The sequence below is a fragment of the Nyctereutes procyonoides genome, unplaced genomic scaffold, assembly GCF_905146905.1.
Source record: "Nyctereutes procyonoides isolate TBG_1078 unplaced genomic scaffold, NYPRO_anot_genome, whole genome shotgun sequence".
NCBI classification, from domain to species: domain Eukaryota; kingdom Metazoa; phylum Chordata; class Mammalia; order Carnivora; family Canidae; genus Nyctereutes; species Nyctereutes procyonoides.
In genome coordinates, this window is record NW_026575133.1 from 40,101,616 (window position 1) to 40,118,586 (window position 16,971).

Consider the following 16,971-nt stretch of genomic DNA (forward strand, 5'->3'; position numbering starts at 1 on the left):
GCAGGCTGGGTGGCTCAGCGGTTTAGCGCCACCTTCAACCCAGGGCGTGATCCTGGAGACTTGGGATTGAGTCCCACGTCGGCCTCCCTGCATGGATCCTGCCTCTCCCTCTGCCTCTGTCTTTGCCTCTCTCTCTGTGTGTCTCTCATGAATAAATAAATAAATAAAAATGTTTTAAAAAAATAGTGAAAGGGAATAAAGGGAAAGGAGAGAAAATGAGTGAAAATATCAGAAAGGGAGACAGAACATGAGAGACACCTAACTCTGGGAAACGAACAAGGGGTGATGGAAGGGGAGGTGGGCGGGGGGGTGGAGTGACTGGGTGACCGGCACTGAGGGGGCACTTGATGGGATGAGCATTGGGTGTTATGCTAAATGTTGGCAAATTGAACTCCAATAAAAAAAATTTTTTTAAGCATTTAAATAACATGCCCTATTTTTTTTTTAAGGGCACTGCTTAGTGTCACAATGTTTGGGGATCTGTTTGAAGAAGATTATTCCACTGTGTCAGATTATCAGTATGGAAGGGAGAAGAAATTAAAGACCAAAGGGCTGGAGCCACCGGCTCCTAGAGAATTCACCAATTTAAGCGGAATTAGGAATCAGGGTGGAACCTGTTACCTTAATTCCCTTCTTCAGACTCTTCATTTCACACCTGAATTCAGAGGTATGCTGTGTTACATGCTTTTGATTAGTAATATGTACCCTTCTCTCTCCAAGTAATCAATTATGCAAAGTTATAAATTATGTTAAAGGTGTGTCCCACGGTATGTGTTCATTGTTGATAATGTAAGAAATAAATTGGTAATTCTCTCTGTAAGGGAATGTGAAGCTTACATTACCTTAAATATATTTTGTGCAATCACAGTAATTTGTAGTAACAAATAAGGCAATGGATTTCTAATGCCTATAATTTCACAAACAGCATAAAGAGTTTTGCCTGCCTTCGTTATCGTTACGCTATTTGTATTTCTGAGTTTTAAAATTTCTCTAAAGTAGTAAACGCTCCAGCCGGAGTTACCCAAAAGAATTCTATCCCGCCTTTTGGAGTGGGGATGGGGTGTCATCATTGATCTGCAATTCTGAAATCCAGGCATTGCAACATCCTGATCTGAACTTGTTTGGTGTTGGAACCTGACCTGATGTGAGGTTGTTTATCTCACTTAGGTGGATATTCATATGTTTATAATAGGGATATTAACTCTTTGATTAATGGATACTGTTTATCCCAGTCTCTGCTAGGATGTAATGTTAACCTGTATGACCCCTTCTTCATATTACCTTTCTAAAATCTTGAAATTCCAGGGACCAAGATGTTAGATGAGGGACTGTGCATAAGGAACAGAAACACACTCATATTAGCTCAATTGAAAGGGGGATTTACTGTAAGAATATAGGGCAATCTCCTTGAAATCACCTATAGGAAGCCAGCCTGACCTCATGGGACCCTTGATTTCTTGCCCCTGTTTTTCTCTATATGTTTGTCTAATGCCCATCTCTGCAGACTAGCTTCCTCCACAAGGATCTTAGTCTCCGTGAGCCCTTGATTTCACTGTGAACATTATCTGCATATGGCCCTGACTGGGGCCTTCAGCCACTAAGCTGCATGACTGGCTCAGCTCTCCACAGCGTCTCCATATACTAAGGACAGACAATCTGGCTCATCCTGCATCAGTATCTCATCCCTCTTCCCATCACTACCAAATTCAGCAAGTTTTTTGACATTTTCTTTTGCTTCTAAGGTTAGAAAGACTTCTTGCCTCCAGAGATTTAGTAAATATTTACCATTGTCTCCTTCCCAGGGCCAATCTAATGGATTAAACTGCATGTGGGATTTCATAATGGTGCTATTTGTCTAGGACCTCATCCTCTCTGTAAAAATACTCAGTTATTCCACCATTAGAAATTTTCAACATAAATTTCAAAAGATTCCTAGGGAGTGTAAAAGTTGTCCAAGTTTTCATATAGTAGAAAAGTAGCCTTAAAAAGAGACTGAGAGGGGTACCTGGGTGGGTCAGTCGGTTAAGCATCTGCCTTTCGGCTCAGGTCATGATCCCCATGTCCTGGGATTAAGCCCCAAGTCGGGCTCTCTGCTCCGTGGGAAGCCTGCTTCTCCCTCTCCCTCTCCCTGCCGCTTTGTCTACTTGTGCTCTCTCTCCTGCTTTTTGTCTCTCTGTCAAATAAGTAAATAAAATTTTTAAAAAGAGTAAAGAGAGACTGAGAAAGGTGTTTGGTGGACAAGCAGTTCAGGTCACAGAGAGGGCCACTGAGTGAGGATAGGGCTGAGTAGAGAGGTCACTGAGCAAGAGCCCAGGCCGTCTTACTCTCAGCAAAGGAGATCGTTGGCCAGACATACGGGCTTGTATCTTAGTGTGGCCTGTGCATTCCATGTGAGGCTACACATGAATCCTGATGCTTACTAAAGTGGAGATATAATTTAGAAAGGGTAAAAATTAGCAGATACTGGTGGGAAGAATCCTGGAACTTTTTTGGAAGGTATCTTGAGTTGGTAGGGCTGGATTGGGTTCCCCTGTACTGGTTCAGGATGGGTAAGAGTAGTGGGAAATGATTATAAAAGTCCTTGTATGGTTTTATGCTTTAACCTTTATGTTTGTAGCTCATTTCTTCCCGGTTCCTGCCAGGAGCTCTAGGAGGAATATAACATTTACAGCAGTAATCATCAGGGTAGCAGTGGTTTTCAAAGGGAGACAGTACCCATCCCATCCCTTCTCTCCCTGGAGTAGGTCAAAGTTTCCTAGTAGGAGTTCCCATCTAGTTTGAGTACAAACTTCCCATAAGATTCACATATGTCCCAGTGGGCAGCATGCTCAGATTTGGAAGTATAAAACAATTGTGGAGACTGGCCCTGGGTTACCAACTTATTTTTCCAGGTAAGGTCACTACCATCTGTTATTACCTTAACACAGAAATTCTTTTACCAAAAAAAAGGAAGGACGTGGGCTCAGGTTAAAGATGACCTTTTCTCTTGAAAGGAGGGTTGGAAACCTCACATGTGGCTTATAAATGATCACATGTAATACTGTTATATATTGTGTATTTCCTCGTGTGGCTTTTGGGACCCACTGCCATAGACAATGGGAAGCCATCAAAGATTTCTGATGTTTTTATTTTTATAAGCATAGTTTTCCATTTATAGATCTTTGCTGAAAACTTAGCGTGCTACATTATGGATTCAGTGGTTAAAAGTAATGTTATCAGGAAGTAAAATGTGTAGAGTAACTGTTTACTGCCACAATCATACTTCTGAATATTTAACAGATTTTATTTACTGGAGGCTTTGGCTTTCTAGAACAGTTTTTAAAAATGAAATAACGTTATTTATATCTCTGATTCTATGTTTTGTTTAGAAGCTTTATTTTCCCTTGGCCCAGAAGAGCTTGGTTCATTCGAGGATAAGGATAAACCTGATGCAAAGGTATTAAATCTATGATTCACAAGGTCTTTTTTGGGGGGTATTAAAGAAATGTGTTTTTTTTTAAGGAAGGAATTAAGTTCCTTAATCATAGAAATTCATAATTTTATCATAATTTTAGTAATTACCAAATATTAATCTTTATTTTCAAAAAGTCACGTGGCCTGTATACCTGACTAGTAATGGAATCTTCCTTCCAAAAAAGAATTACTTCAAGTATAGTGCTGCTGCTGCTTTATGGACCTACGTTGGTCAAGAAGATATTTGCAACTGACCCAACACTAGCCTACCAGAAAATCTTCATGCACGTATTTGTAACCAGAAAAAGTAGAAACTAGTGTTTGGTATTCTGGAAATAAGCTGAGTGAGCAATTCATATTATAAGAACATCTCTAATCTTGTTCCTCCTGGCTTTGAATACCGTTAAGTTTATTGCTTTCAGGCTAAAATCTGCACTTCTTAATAGAAGTCTTCTGTAGTCCGGCCCAGCTCTTCTCAAACCACGTGTGTTGCAAAGAGCCAGTTTTTGAGTATTTCCTTTTGTTCCCAATCTCTTGCAGATCATACTCTGCAAGATACGATAAAGAATGTGGTGGCAATGTCAAATTGCCGTAAAAGTATCTAAAGTCTTATTCTCACTTTAGCTACAAAAGTCCAGTCTGCCCACCAGGCTCTGAGCATCCTTCTCTGCCTGCCCTAACCCTGCCCCTCCCCACATCAAGTAAGGCAGGAAGATGGTGAGGCAGGTGCAGCCAGCCCCGTCGCCCTGTGAGGTATCCAGACTCCACAGTGAGTGGAAGTCGTGACCAGGAGATTCCTCACGGGGGTGTGTCTCTGAGAAGTTTCAGAGGAGAAGTGAACTGGGAGAGACTGAAATGACTGGCAGTAATGGATCATGGAGTCTCTTAGGGCCTGTGTGGGTGCTCATATTGATCTGTACTGTGTCAAGGCAGAAAAATCCAGATCACTAAAGCTTTTTTAGATTGAATTAGAATTTTTAAAAGAAAAGTGAGTCTTACTTCACCCTGTGTAATAGTTACAAACCGTTTCCTGATTGAACTGAATGAAGAGAAGAGAAAACTCTCTTGCAGTTCTTTTGAAACATCCCAGGCAACACCAACATTTCATATAGAAATGCATTTACCTTTTGTTCAGGTTCGGATCATACCTTTACAGTTACAACGGTTGTTTGCCCAGCTTCTGCTCTTAGACCAGGATGCAGCATCCACAGCCGACCTCACAGACAGCTTCGGGTGGACCAGCAATGAGGTATGAAGGTCGGCTTCTCCAAGGAGCAAAGTTCTCAGCAATAGAGAGTAAACACTGGCTTAATAACATTATCTAACCTCCTTTAATTTTTGTCTTAGGATCTCAAGAAATAGTTGAAATAGTTACTTCCCATGTTAAGTAACTACAAGCCAGAACTTGCTCTGTGCAGGATTTTATGGACGGGTATGATTTGGCATGGGAGAGAGGGTTGTGGGTGCAGGGAGAAGTAACAAGAGCTGACTTTTACAGCTTCAGCCCTTGATAAAGCCTAGTTGGGATACAACATCTGCTACAGAGAAACTGGAATGTATATAACAAACTGCTAATCAGCTCAAAAAGCTGACCGGCAATAATTCTGTCTGCCTTTATGACGTGCTTTTGTGTTTGTGTCTGGGTATCCTCACTGGAACACTCGCTTCAAGCGAAAGGTGCAAACGTTCTTGGCAGGTCTTTTCATTTTCCCTGTCCTGCTCCTCTCTGGACTCTCTTCACTTTCTTCCTGTATCCTCCTGTGTATGGATGCTCTCTCATTTTCCATTGGATGTTTATAAAGGGTGCTTCACTCTATGCAAACACTGAACATGTCAGCAGTGAGTAAAGGTGCTTGTCAATACTGATAGGCTGCGATTTTTTTCATGGAACCGATGTGTTCTTGCAAAAGAGAGGTGTGGGAGACTGTCACAGATTTTAAAGAGGCAATGGCAAGAATAAATGTTATATTGCCTTCAAAAATAAAGTTTACACTCCGGTCTCCCTGCAGGGAAGACTCCTAAACCAGATGATGCTGTGGGCTTTGAAGAAAATGGGGTATCACACAGTTAAGTTTCTGGTGTGGAGGTGCTAAGGGTTAATTCTTCCCTTTAAAACAAGAAAGTGTTAAAAATGGCCACTCTGTTGAGATATGATTCACATACAAGAAGATTCACCCTTCAGGTTATAAGTCAGCAGTTTGGTATATTCACAGAGTTGTTACAACCACCACAGAAATCGATTTTAGAACATTTCACACACCCCTCGAAAGAAGCCCCATACTCTTGGTAGTCACCGACCCCCAGACTCTGGCAACCACTCACCCCCTTTCTACCTTGACGGGTTTGCCTGTTCTGGACATTTCGCAGAAATGGAATCATGGGATATGAGATCTTTTGAAACTGACTTCTTTCACTTGAAATCCTGTTTTCACGATTCAAGCCCCTTATATAGTATATGTCAGACTCCATTTTATTGTCAAGTAGTATCTTACTGGAGTGATGGCCACATTGTTTTTTTTAATCTTGTCATCAGCAGAAGGATTTGCCTTTTTGATCCTGAGCTTCCTTTGAGTCACTCATTTCATACTCTTAGAGCAGTGAAAACCTTACTTATTTATTAATTCCTAAATAAAATCTCTCCAGAAACCTGCTAGGACTGGTAGAGAGGGACTCAGAAGCACCTTTTCCAAACTTAGAATTGTTCAGAAACAGCTTGAAAACTTGCACAAGTTCCCTCCAGAGCCAGTTATATTGGAGAAATTCACATCTTCCAGTGACTTGTATGTTAACAAACAAGATCCTGAGGCCCACTTTTGCTCCAGATGTCATCCACTTCATCAGCTATTTTTTCTGTGAAAGTTTTCATTAAAATTGTCCTCCCTCGTGGTCTGTACTTCACCTTTCATTGCTACTCTACCTCTTTTCTACCTTTCCTGTCAGAGTTACTCATGACCACATTCCGGGTTCCTAGAGACACCTCTCTGCTCACCATGGGCTCTCAGGAGCACTCATCCCCCACTCAAAGCAGCAGCTCCCACCAGTTCCCATGACCTCGTCTCCTGGTTCCCCCCCTCTCCCTCCCACTGCTCTCCTAGCTCAGCTCTGCTTCTGAGTGTTGGTGGCCTCCCCCGGCTCCCATTTATCTGTCGTTCTGAAGGCGATCAGTCTCTTCTTCACACATAGTTGTGTGACTCATGATGGAGTGAAGCAGGTGCCATCAGAATTTTTCTCAGCTTTCTGTTAGTGGGTCTTTAATGTGCAAGCAAAATTCTGGTTCTTCTCAAATGCTGCTCATTCAGATCCCCTGATGTGAGACTTCACCTACGCTGCCAGCTCTTAGAGACTACTCTGTGCCCATCCCCCGTCCCCTGTGGCATGGCCACGTGCGTGGTGTCCCACATGCATAAAAGCACTTTCCTGTTTTCAGGCGAGTTCAGTTATATGTACACCCTGAATGCCACCTATTCATATTTTCATTTTGGAGTGAAAATCAGAGTGGCAGTGATCTCTTAACATGGTCTCAGTTCATGTAGCTTAGTCATCCTTATTATTTGATCGAAGCTTGACCTTTGGATTTCTAGATAAGTCTTGTGTTGTTTTGTTTTTTGTTTTTTTTTAACTAATACCACTTTAAAAATCTGTTTTTAAAAATCTGAAGCACCAAATTACATTTAAAAGTTACCTGTTTTATAGGAAATGAGGCAACATGATGTGCAGGAACTGAATCGAATTCTCTTTAGTGCTTTGGAAACCTCTTTAGTCGGGACCTCCGGCCATGACCTCATCAATCGTCTGTATCATGGAACCGTTGTTAACCAGGTTGTTTGTAAAGAGTGTAAGAATGTCAGTGAAAAGCAGGTGAATATGCAAGCGTGTTGTAGTAATAAGTTTTATTGTAAGTTGTAACACACGTACTTAAACCTTTGATCTGTAATACCACATAAGGAGCGAAGTGTTTGTTACTAGAAATAACCTTTTTAAGTTTTTTTATTTTACTGTAATTACACCTCAATCTTCACCTTACAGTCCAGCTTTCTTCATATAAACTGAAAGAAGCAAAGTACTCTGATATTAGAAAATATATTTGGGGCACGTTTATAGGTAGAGATCTATGCCCACATGAGAAAAGCCAAGATCATAGTTGGTGGGGTATTATAACAAAAGTTAATTAAGGAAGTAATAGAGAATACTAAGGGATGTAAACGTCTATAATTAAATATTGGGTTTCATTAATTAACATCCCTCAGAAAGTTTATCTGTACGTATGAGTTTATGTTGTCCATTTAATCTCATCGGAAATTAGATATTGGAAATTTGCTCATGACCTAAAATAATCTCTGCTTGCTCTATAAATCTTGTACAGCGTCTGTTTGCATCACTTAACAGTTGTCCCTCAATAAAAATCTCTGTTTGTTATGGCAAGAGTTAGAGAAAATTGCTGTGTTTGACTGAGTAAAAACTTATATGCCATTTTCTAAATTTTGCATTAATTGCTTTTTTGAGTATGTATACTTTTTCTATTTTCTATGAAAGATTTGGGGATAAAAAATGCTTTCTGGTCCTTTTTGGTCCTTTTTGCCTATTCTACTAGAAGGTTTGGTCAGCCTAGTTTGGAAATATTAAGATGTGTGTTTTTGGGTTACCACATGATTGACTTAACTATAATAATTAACAAAGAAACTTCAAGAAATCATGTATATGAAGACACATATTTTCAACATTAATTTTTCATACATGCATATTATACATTACATATAAGTGTTGCTTGTATTACTTTAGATTTTCACCATGAACTAGATAGAGTTTTATTATTTTACAATCCCTGTAATAACCCCTTAGGAGGAATGCTAAGCACACACATAAAACTGTGAATGATTTAAGCTTGTCAGATTTTAAGTGTGTATTACTATAAGTAAGCTGTAATTCAAATGTAGTTATAGTAGTGTCGCTAGACTCCTGTTTACAAAATACTCTCCTCTTAATTTTCATAAAAATACCTTTTTATCCTGGCTCAGAATAATTTTTTTCTTAGAACTTCCTTGGTATATCTTAAACCAGCTCTAGCAGAAGAGGAGGAAGTGGGGTTTACATTAATCCGCCCTGCCCATGCTGCTCTAGTCTAGAGACAACTAATAAGCACTGCACACTTGGGTCAGATGTGTGCCCAGTGGTTTGTTTTATTTCCCACTAAAATAGCTTTTATTATAGCTACAGTGAACTTAGGAACTAGTTCCTGACCTATTTTAAGCCAAATTGTAATTAGATTTAAGGTAATTTTGTGTGATGAATTTCGCAGTATCTTTATCTTTAAACATACAGTGTTTTATGGAAAAGTTATCCGTTATTCCCAATATATGTAGGAGTTGGTGATATGTTTGTGAACTGCTATGAGATTGCTTTTCCAATATTATATTCATTTGTATTTCAGGAAGACTTCCTAGATCTAACCGTAGCAGTCAAAAATGTGTCAAGTTTGGAAGATGCCCTCTGGAACATGTATGTAGAAGAGGAAGTTTTTGACTGTGACAACTTATACCACTGTGGGACTTGTGACAAGCTGGTTAAAGCTGCAAAGGTAAGGATAGATACCTGCCGCCTTTCAGGGGGCGCACACAGTCCTTGGTAGCATGAAGTGTTGTCTCGTGAAGTCAGCTTGTATGAAAAAGTCTGGAAGATACACATGAAGCTCTTAATTGCAACTAAGGATTGAAAAGACATTTACATAGTACATATCTGTATTTTAATTTTGTACTATCAAGAATTCTTTTAAGCTTTCAATCTAATAATTCTCTCAACTTATTTTTCTCCAGGAAAAATTTATTTGTACCTCAGTGTTTCTTAAATATAGCTTTTTAAAATAAACTCCCCGTATCCTTGCTTTTGGCAAAGTACCATTAGGAAGAAGGCGATACGTTTTTATTTCTCCCAAGAAACTCGTTGAGCTTTCCTTTCTTTGCTTACTACTGCAAAAAAAATGGCTTCATTTTCTGCACATGAGATTATTTTACAATATTGATAGATACACCCTCCCTGACTTGCAAATCTAATATGCCCCAATCCCTTCCCCTAGTGGGAAATGCTCATCTTGCCAGTTAAAGGGCTAGACAGGGTACCTCTGGGTTTCTTACCATAAGGATGAAAGGAGGACAAGCCTTACTATTTCACTGCTGCCAGATGATGTGATGGGCTTTCTAGTCAGTGGTTATTGGGCACTGGCATATAGAGCTATCACAAAAGATGGGTTTTTGCACTTACCTGCATGGCAGAGAGCACCATTCCTAGAGCTGACACTTACTGAATTTTCCGTGAAACAAAATGAGGACTGATTCAGATAACACACAATATTGATTTAGATCCTGGAGGTTGTGAGAATGTTTAAAAAAAAAAAAAAAAAAAAAAAAAAAATCCCTCCATGCCGGTAGCTTTCCCAATAGGATTTGAAACCACAGGGTAAATTTTACATTGTTTAATATGTATTTCCATTCAGCCTTTGCCTATTTGTGACACACAAATAAAGAAGTTTATTTTTTGCTTATTTATTTTGTATTTCACCTTTGGTGTTACAATTGTGATCTAACAAATCTAAAACTCAGCAGATGAAAATTCTTGGAAGGATACTTAAACACGTTCTTAGTTTTATTGAACTTAATTTGCACATTAGTAAAACAACCTTTAGCTCAACAAAAGCAGTTCTTGCATGTACTTTTTATGTTTTGGTTTAATTTAATTCTTTTTCAGTGGAAATTTTTTCATCTCAGTACTTTTAAAATTGCACTCTAAATTTACATATGGTTGTGCTACCTAAATTAACATAGATTTTCTTATTCTGAGCAGTCTTTTCTCAGCCATAGTATAGATGAGATACTCAGAATTTTTAGATGTATTTTTTTTTAACTTGTTGGAAAATCTGCCTTGTTATAATAGCTGTTTTTTCACTTAACTTTTTTTAACCCCCAATTTGTGGAATCATTTTAAATACATTTTTATGAACATTAGATATATATATGTAAAGATAATATAATTCAGGACAACTTTACAGATGGAAAGGATTTTTTTGGCCACCCCTCCTACCCAGCATACCATTAGTGCTAAGAAGTTGGGGAAAGCTGATGACTTTTGAATAAAAAGCAGCTTAATTTAGTGTTTTATTTTAAAGGAAGGAAATAAAAAATAACTTTTACTTGCTTTTAAGGACAGTCATTGTAAAACCCCAATCAATGGATCTTAACGTTTGGGGAGTGAGAGCCCTTTGAAAGTCTAATGAAAGCTGTGGATCTTCTCCCCACAAAAACACATTTGTACAGACCATATAATATCAAAGGTTCAGATCAGCTGAAACCAGTCCATAGGTCCCAGGTGAAGAGCTGCAGTCCTTTGTGAATAAAGGGCATGCTGGGCAAAGTGGAGGCACCATGGAGGTAGGTGAAAGGCCAGAACTCACAGGGAAGGAGCTGTGTTAGCAGAGCGAGCACCGGTGACACATGCTCATCGGACACCTTTGATTTTAGGGTATTAACACTACAAACATAAATTTGGGTTGTAAGTTTTTAGTTGTTAACATAAATGAGCAGTATCACCCTTAGTCCCATGAAATAGATGAATTCATATTAAGAGCTGACTTCAGTCCAAGGAGATGAATTTATATGATTGAAGGACACATTTCTCTTAAAACTGCATCACAGGTTGCTTTTTCATATCTTAAGAGCATTATGTATTCTTTTCTCTAACTCTGCTTTTAAAAAAAAAACTTTAAAATTTTTTCTTTCAACAGTCGGCCAAATTACGTAAGCTGCCTCCCTTTCTTACTGTTTCATTATTAAGATTTAATTTTGATTTTGTGAAGCGTGAACGATACAAGGAAACTAGCTGTTACACATTCCCTCTCCGGATCAATTTCAAGCCTTTCTGTGAACAGGTTTGAACAATTTTATTGTGAAATTCTTTCTTTTCTCCTCTCAAGATTGAATCTTTAATTGACCTGGTTTCTGGTTGACTTATTGCAGAATATTTCCACCTGGCACTGTTAATATTTTGAGTTGGGTAATTCTTTGCTGTGGGGGCTGTATTCCATACATTGTAGGATTTTAAGCTACATTCCTGGCCTCTGCCCACTGAATGACAGTAGCATCCCACCCTGCCACACCACCCTCAGTAGTAACAAAAATATCCAGACCATGCCAAATGTCCATGTCTCCTGGGGGAGGATATGGGTAAAAATCAGTGTCGGCTGAGAACTACTGGTTTATTACAGTCCTTTTGAATTTCCAAAGTATGAATTTTTTTCAGTTCTTTTTATTAAGCTCCCCTTGAAAAAAATCTTTGAAAGGAAAAATTAAGAACAAAATAAGAAATAACCCTACATTAAGGAAAAATTACCATTAATTACTTTGCTATTTGGATTTAGATTACATGAGATGCAATAATGAATTACACATCTAGAAAGTGAATAGATCATTGGAATTTCACTAGAATTTATAATCCTTGAATCACAGGAAAGTTTTGAAAACAAATTAATGATACAATCAACATATGATTTTAAAATATTTAAAATGCCATTTTAAAGTATTTTCTATATAATTGCAATAAATGCCAAGATCAGAGCCATGAGACTGTTGTATTTATTATAAATCATTATTTATGTTTATCAAGACCAGAAAGAATATTTATTAACTAGCTATTGAGTTTCTGTGTATAAAAGTTATATTTCCTTTATTCTTAAATGGATGGGCCTTCCTCTTCTTCAAGCCTGATATCTGAGCTTTTTGGAGTTTTATTGGCACATACAGAATGAACAGTTTTTCCAGAGCAAGTTATTATACTTGCCTCACCTACTTTTACTGCCTGAATAAAACAGTTTTGGGGGGCACCTGGGTGGCTCGGTTGGTTAAACATCTGACTCTTGATCTCAGCTCAGCCTTAATCTCAGGGTCATGAGTTTAAGCCCCATGTTGGGCTCCATGCTGGGCATGAAGCCTACTTAAAAGTAATAATAATAATTTTTCAGGATAATTGAATTAATTCTTTTATAATTTTCCAATTTTATTATGAAATAATTGACATCACTGAGTACATTTAAGGTAGACGGGATGATGGTTTGACTTACATGTATTACAAAATGACCACACTATATTTAGTTAACATTGCATCATCTCATATAGAAAAAATTTAGCCCTTTTAAAACAGTTTGTCACATTATTTTAACAAACTTGGAGATTACAAAATTGAAATAGGTAAAACATTGAGTACTAGCTAAGAAATTGACCATAATTTTACATTTTGATTTCTGTATCAATGAAAAAAATTGCCACTTTACATCGTTGTTTATATCTCTCATCTTTTGCCTGAACCAGACATTGAAAAAATTAGTTTGCTTTACAATGTTTCAAGCAAATAAGTTTCTCAGATAACTGGCACCCCTTCAAGTAGCATATTCACATGCAAAGGATCTTTTAACCTAAAGTAGATTTTTTTTTTTAATGTCAGTGTAAGTGTTCACTGATCAAGTCAGTCATAATTATAGAGCACATTAATTATAAAAAAGATGGATCATAAAAGAAAGAACCCTTTCCTCCTACTAAACTGCCTCTGAACAAACAGCTAGTATTGATAATTGCTTAATTTCCTGTGGTGCAGAGGGTGATCATAGGTATGGCTCTGATTCGGAGGTGCATGACCATCTAGTTGGGTTACAGTACCAATTCCACAGCTGCAGAACACATTTCTAAAGCAACATACTGTAGATATGACACAAAAATAGTGTTCTCTTGCTAAAACTATCACAGACACATAGGGGAGCATTTTTTTTTTAAAGATTTATTTATTTATTATTTATTTATTTATTTATTTATTTATTTTATTTGATAGACATAGAGAGAGGCAGAGACACAGGAGGAGGGAGAAGCAGACTCCATGCTGGGAACCCGATGTGGGACTCGATCCCGGGACTCCAGGATCGCGCCCTGGGCCAAAGGCAGGCACCAAACCGCTGAGCCACCCAGGGATCCCCCGGGAGCATGTTTTAATAGCATCTTGGTGCATGTGATCTTAGGCAAAGAACATAAAAATAATATTTTCTGTGTTTTTGTGCTTAAGAGACAGAATTTGCTTAGTTGTCATGTGAAGTGTTAGATGAATGATTGTTTTCAGTCTAAGAATTAAAAATTTTTAAATTTAAAGCCAATTGTTCAAATTAATACTAATTTACCCTTAAATAATAATAAACAAGTTTTTTATTTTAAGAGTGAATTCTTTCTTCTTTCTGGTAATGTATCTTCCCATTTTACTTAAACCATCACCGTTTATGCTCTTTTTTTCTCATAGAGTGACACGGATGACTTGGAGTATGTATATGAGCTCTTCTCAGTCATAATACACAAAGGTGGCTGCTACGGAGGACATTACCACGTGTATATTAAAGATGTCGATCATCTGGGAAACTGGCAATTTCAAGTAAGCAAAGGGATTAGTTCTAGTCTTACTATTTTGGTGAGGATTATCTTTTGTCATTTGTTATAGATATTTACCCTAGAAAATCTTCATAGGCATAGAAAGTAAATACAGCTAGAAGTTTTAGATTATTTCTGAATAGTTTCATATTTAAAACAACCAGCGTAGTAGAAACACCTTCTGTATATACTCTTCACCTGTGTCCTTCAGTTGTTAACAATTTGTGTAAACAGATACACACAGTTCACATTATCTTATGAGGGCTGAGCCATCTTAAGGCAAGCTGAAGACCCCAGGCTCCTTTCCTCCTAAATCCTTCAGCGTTTATCTCCTGAGAGCAAGGGTGTTCCCTTCCATAAGCATAGATCAAAATCAGAAACTTTAACGTTGAAATGATACTACTCTCTAATAGAGAGTTTATCTTCAGATTCTAACTGTTGACTCATCCAGATCCCTTACAGCATTTACATCCAGATCCTTTACAGCATTTTCTTCCCCGCTCTAGTGTCAAGTGCAGGGCCCTGCATTATATTGAGTTAGCATCTCTCTTAGGGCTCCTGTAATTAGTAACTGTTCCTCAGCCTCTCTTTGTCTTTCATGGCACCAGCCAAAGATGGTAACAATTTTCCTCCTATATGGTCTTCTAAAAGTTTTATAGTTTTGCCTTTTACATTAAAACTTCTCAGTCTTTCTGGAATGGTTTCCTATGAATGGTGTGTAATTTTTTTTTTAACTCGGTTGCCCATTACCATTTATTGAATAGTTCTTTCTTTCCCCACCAATCCACAGTGCCAGTTCTATCAGATGTTTATGTATGACTCTTTTTTCTATTCCTAGGCCAATACCACATTGTTAATCTCTTGAGGCATCGTAATAAGTCATGATACCTGTTAGGGCAAGTCTCCCTATATGGTGTTATTCTTCAGGAATGTCTTGGCCTTTTATTCTTCTGTGAACATTTCTAGAATTAGCTTGTCACACACACGCAACACCCATTCTCAGAAGTAGGAGAGTTTTGAACCTGCATATGTAAGCCAGATATATCTTTTCATATTTTAGAGCTTACTATAAAAAAAATTTTTGATATTTTTCTTAAGAATTTGCCGATGTTCTGAGGGAGAGTGTTACCTGGAAGTCTAGTTCCAGTTATTTGCAATGGGAAGAATCAAAGTGTGTCACTCAACAAATCCGAGCTCTCAGTCAGTTTTCTAACATGTAACTAAAACTCAGTGAAATGTCCCAGTGAAATGTACGTTATAAACCATTGTGGTAGGATGTAGAATTTACAACATCTTCCTGATTGTCAGACAGTTGGTATTGTTAATGAATAGTTGCACCACATGTAGTAATACAGCCTCTCTTGGTGCCAGCAGTGTTCTAGATGCACTTTCTCTTTGTTGGCATCATCTGCTTTTCAGAACATCTGTCTGCATTTCTGATGCTCCATCCATTGTACTTTGATATTAAAAAGCATTTGGATAATAAAGAAGTCAGACTTGGTTTGTATATGTGCTGCCGAAGCGAGCACAAAGTCAGACTTGGTTTGATATTTATCAGGGAGATGTTGACCAGGGAGATGTTCTGTGGGGTTGTGTCTGAACTTTGTATTTTTTGGGCTATTTGTGGCTAGTCTATGAAATGTAGTTACCACTAGTTTATTGATTTTTATCAACCAACCATCTTGCTAAACCCTCTTATGTTGCAGACATCTTTGGAGAAAGACTTGTTTCACTCTTTCCAACCCTTTACCTTCCATTTCGTTCAGCTGAGAATGCCATACAAGCAACACTTTCAGATGCTTGTGCCACGTTTGCCAAGACAGTAGTTTGTGGGACACATTCTCAGTCAGATAAAGGGAAGATCTGCCCGCAGGGTTTCTGTGCCTAGTTGGAGCTGATTCCTATCGTGCTGCCTTTCTTCGCTGCTTGCTTAGTTGCCAGGATCCTGTAGTAGAGAGCTCAGGTTCTCTAGAGCAGCCTCCTCGCCCCTCCTGCCCACCCTTAAACAATTATATTACTTTAATTTCATTCTTTATATGAGATGATGTTGAAGGCTTTTTTTAGATTCTGATATAAGCTTGTGAACAGGTCTAATAAATATTTATTATGTGGTCCATTCCTTTTCTTTACCTGGCCCACTATAGTCCTGGCTTCTTTTTTCCAGGTGTGCCTTCATCTGTGTAACCTTTCTTCCCAATGTTGCCCTGTCTCTTTAGTCTGGGAAAGTGCTCCCACTTTCTGCCCTGGTTTGCTTCCAGCTCGAGGAGTGTGCCTCTGCTCTCCTAAGCACTTGCTGCTTTTGTTCAGCCACTGTACGATTTCCAGCACTTTTATAGTTAGATTTATCGTCAGTCTTTGATGCATAAAATAGTTATTTGCAGTTTCATTTTCCAGGTTATCCAGGTTATCATGCACAGAGGAAGCCTTATACAGCAGTGAGGTCGTGTGTCTCAAGCGATGATCCTCCCTTCCGTGTCTTTGTTCTGGCTGGTGTTTCCTTGGACGTCTTTGCCCTTTCGTGTCCATTTCCTCAGAATCGATTCACTCTTTTCTGGCATCATCAGGCTCTTTTGGTTCTGGTATGTGACTCAGGAGGGCAAACAGGCACTCTTTCATTGGTTTTACTCTCCACACTGCTCTACTCTCGAAGCTCTGTTATATCAGCAAGGTCCTCCTCAGGGCTTAAATAATGATCAAAGGATAGCTTTCCATTGGTGTTTAGTATATTTTAATATTTTGCCTTCATGCCTTCTATGAAGCATCCTGTTTGTTACATTTTTTTTTCTGTTTGTTACATTTTTTTTTCCTTATTCTTCCACAATCACTACTTTTTCATCCAGAGTTCTATGGTGTTCAAATAATGAGTAGTGCTTTACAGATTTCAGCTTTAGTATGTATACCTGCTGGACCCTGCTTGTCTTTTTATTACCATTATCCTGAGAGATTTCTTGTGTCTAGAGACCTGGGATTCCAAATATTCTAAGCATAGCCAGATAGTGTTCTTTCTGCTTATAGTTTGGCAATTTCTTCTTCCCTTTCAAGGAGCTGTTCCCTGCATTCATGAAGTTCTTTA

At 38.3% G+C, this 16,971-nt stretch overlaps 1 protein-coding gene across 4 annotated transcripts in view; it reads left to right on the forward strand.

Moving 5' to 3' along the window:
• USP40 (ubiquitin specific peptidase 40) overlaps positions 1 to 16,971 on the forward strand; it is an 80,209-nt gene that overhangs the window by 1,378 nt on the left and 61,860 nt on the right. For 3 of the 4 annotated variants that reach the window (XM_055346377.1, XM_055346378.1, XM_055346379.1), the window contains exons 2-8: positions 450 to 667; positions 3,369 to 3,436; positions 4,589 to 4,702; positions 7,147 to 7,311; positions 8,882 to 9,028; positions 11,225 to 11,368; positions 13,774 to 13,902. In XM_055346377.1, coding sequence (XP_055202352.1) covers positions 469 to 667; positions 3,369 to 3,436; positions 4,589 to 4,702; positions 7,147 to 7,311; positions 8,882 to 9,028; positions 11,225 to 11,368; positions 13,774 to 13,902 — 966 coding nt within the window. In that variant the 5' untranslated portion in view covers positions 450 to 468. Of the gene's footprint in view, positions 1 to 449; positions 668 to 3,368; positions 3,437 to 4,588; positions 4,703 to 4,800; positions 4,886 to 7,146; positions 7,312 to 8,881; positions 9,029 to 11,224; positions 11,369 to 13,773; positions 13,903 to 16,971 lie in introns of those variants that run through there. The other variant, XM_055346381.1, reaches the window with a different exon arrangement.